This window comes from Sinocyclocheilus grahami, unplaced genomic scaffold (genome assembly GCF_001515645.1).
Source record: "Sinocyclocheilus grahami isolate Dianchi unplaced genomic scaffold, SAMN03320097.WGS_v1.1 scaffold5731.1, whole genome shotgun sequence".
In the NCBI taxonomy this organism is placed as follows: domain Eukaryota; kingdom Metazoa; phylum Chordata; class Actinopteri; order Cypriniformes; family Cyprinidae; genus Sinocyclocheilus; species Sinocyclocheilus grahami.
The window spans coordinates 11,151-12,375 of NW_015510341.1; the positions used below are offsets into that span (position 1 = coordinate 11,151).

The following is a 1,225-nucleotide window of genomic DNA, read 5'->3' on the forward strand; positions in this document are numbered from 1 at the left end:
TGAGGTGCCTTATGAGGGGGAGTCGCTAAGTATGCTTCTGGTGATACCATTTGAGAGGGATGTGCCTCTGTTGGCCCTGAACAAAGAGCTGAGAAGCAGCAGGATTCACCAATGGAGAAAACAGATGAGAAAGATTAACAAACAACTTGCTATTCCAAGGTAACACATCTATTTCTGTGAACTTGTGTGGGATTTTTATATTGTGATGGACATTTTAAAACAGGAGGCCTAATGTGTGTGTTATGTAATGATATCTCAGGTTCTCCATGGATACAGAAACTGATCTGAAGTCCACACTGAGCAAGATGGGTCTTGGAGACATTTTCAGCCAGAGCAAAGCTGATTTCTCTCACATTACCAGTGAGTGTTGGAAATGATCAGATTTCACTTTTAGCAATGATGTGGCTGTTTTGTTAAAGGATAAATAAATGTGTGTTAATGGATGCTCTTTTTGATGAAACTAATAGTGTTGTGTCTCTCTCTATTTTTCCAATTAGCTGAGGAACCTTTATGTGTATCCAAGGTCCTTCAGAGGGTAAAACTTGAGGTGAATGAAGAAGGAACCAAAGGCTCATCTGCCACAGGTACAGACACTGAATTACAATACAGTACAAAAGTATTCAATAGCAATAACAGTCATTATAGTGAAACCAAAATGCATATTTTACTTATTTATTTTTCTGTGATTTTCCCCAGCGGCTGTCATCTACTCTCGTATGGCTGTAGAGGAGATCAAACTCGATAGACCCTTCTATTTCCTCATTCAACACAAACCCACTGGTCAGTTGCACTTTTCACATGCTTTTACCTTATTACATTTAATTTTGCTTACTTTTTATCTGGATATGTGTCGGTGTAGTTTTTTTTTTGGTTGTCTCCCTCAATATTAAAATCCCCTGGTTAACTTCACAGGTGCGTTGTTGTTCAGCGGTCAAGTGAACCAGCCTCAGGAATACTAACAGACCAAGGTTGTGTCTGAAGTGCCCATACAAACAGAAGGACCAAGGAAACTGCCAACAAGTCTGCACACAACATACTACTGAAGACAGGAGATGCTGAGAGTTCAGTTTTAGAATGAATTTTGGAGGAAAAGCTGTAAAACCTTCTATATCTGTCATGTGAGCATAGCTTGAAGTGCCAAACTTTAAAAAGAAATAGATGTTTATTCAGTATGTGTCCTTAGCTATGGGAGAGGAAAGAGTTATAATATAAAAGAAAGGATTAC

At 38.8% G+C, this 1,225-nt stretch overlaps 1 protein-coding gene across 1 annotated transcript; it reads left to right on the forward strand.

Moving 5' to 3' along the window:
- Window positions 1-4: 4 nt before the first annotated feature.
- LOC107577323 (plasminogen activator inhibitor 1-like) lies at window positions 5-1,219 on the forward strand (the record flags this gene model as incomplete). The annotated part of the gene is made up of 5 exons (XM_016263412.1): window positions 5-159; window positions 260-360; window positions 498-584; window positions 697-780; window positions 913-1,219. Coding segments are annotated over 5 exons (474 nt in total), but the record flags the coding sequence as incomplete, so codon positions are not given.
- Between the last annotated feature and the right edge of the window lie 6 nt (window positions 1,220-1,225).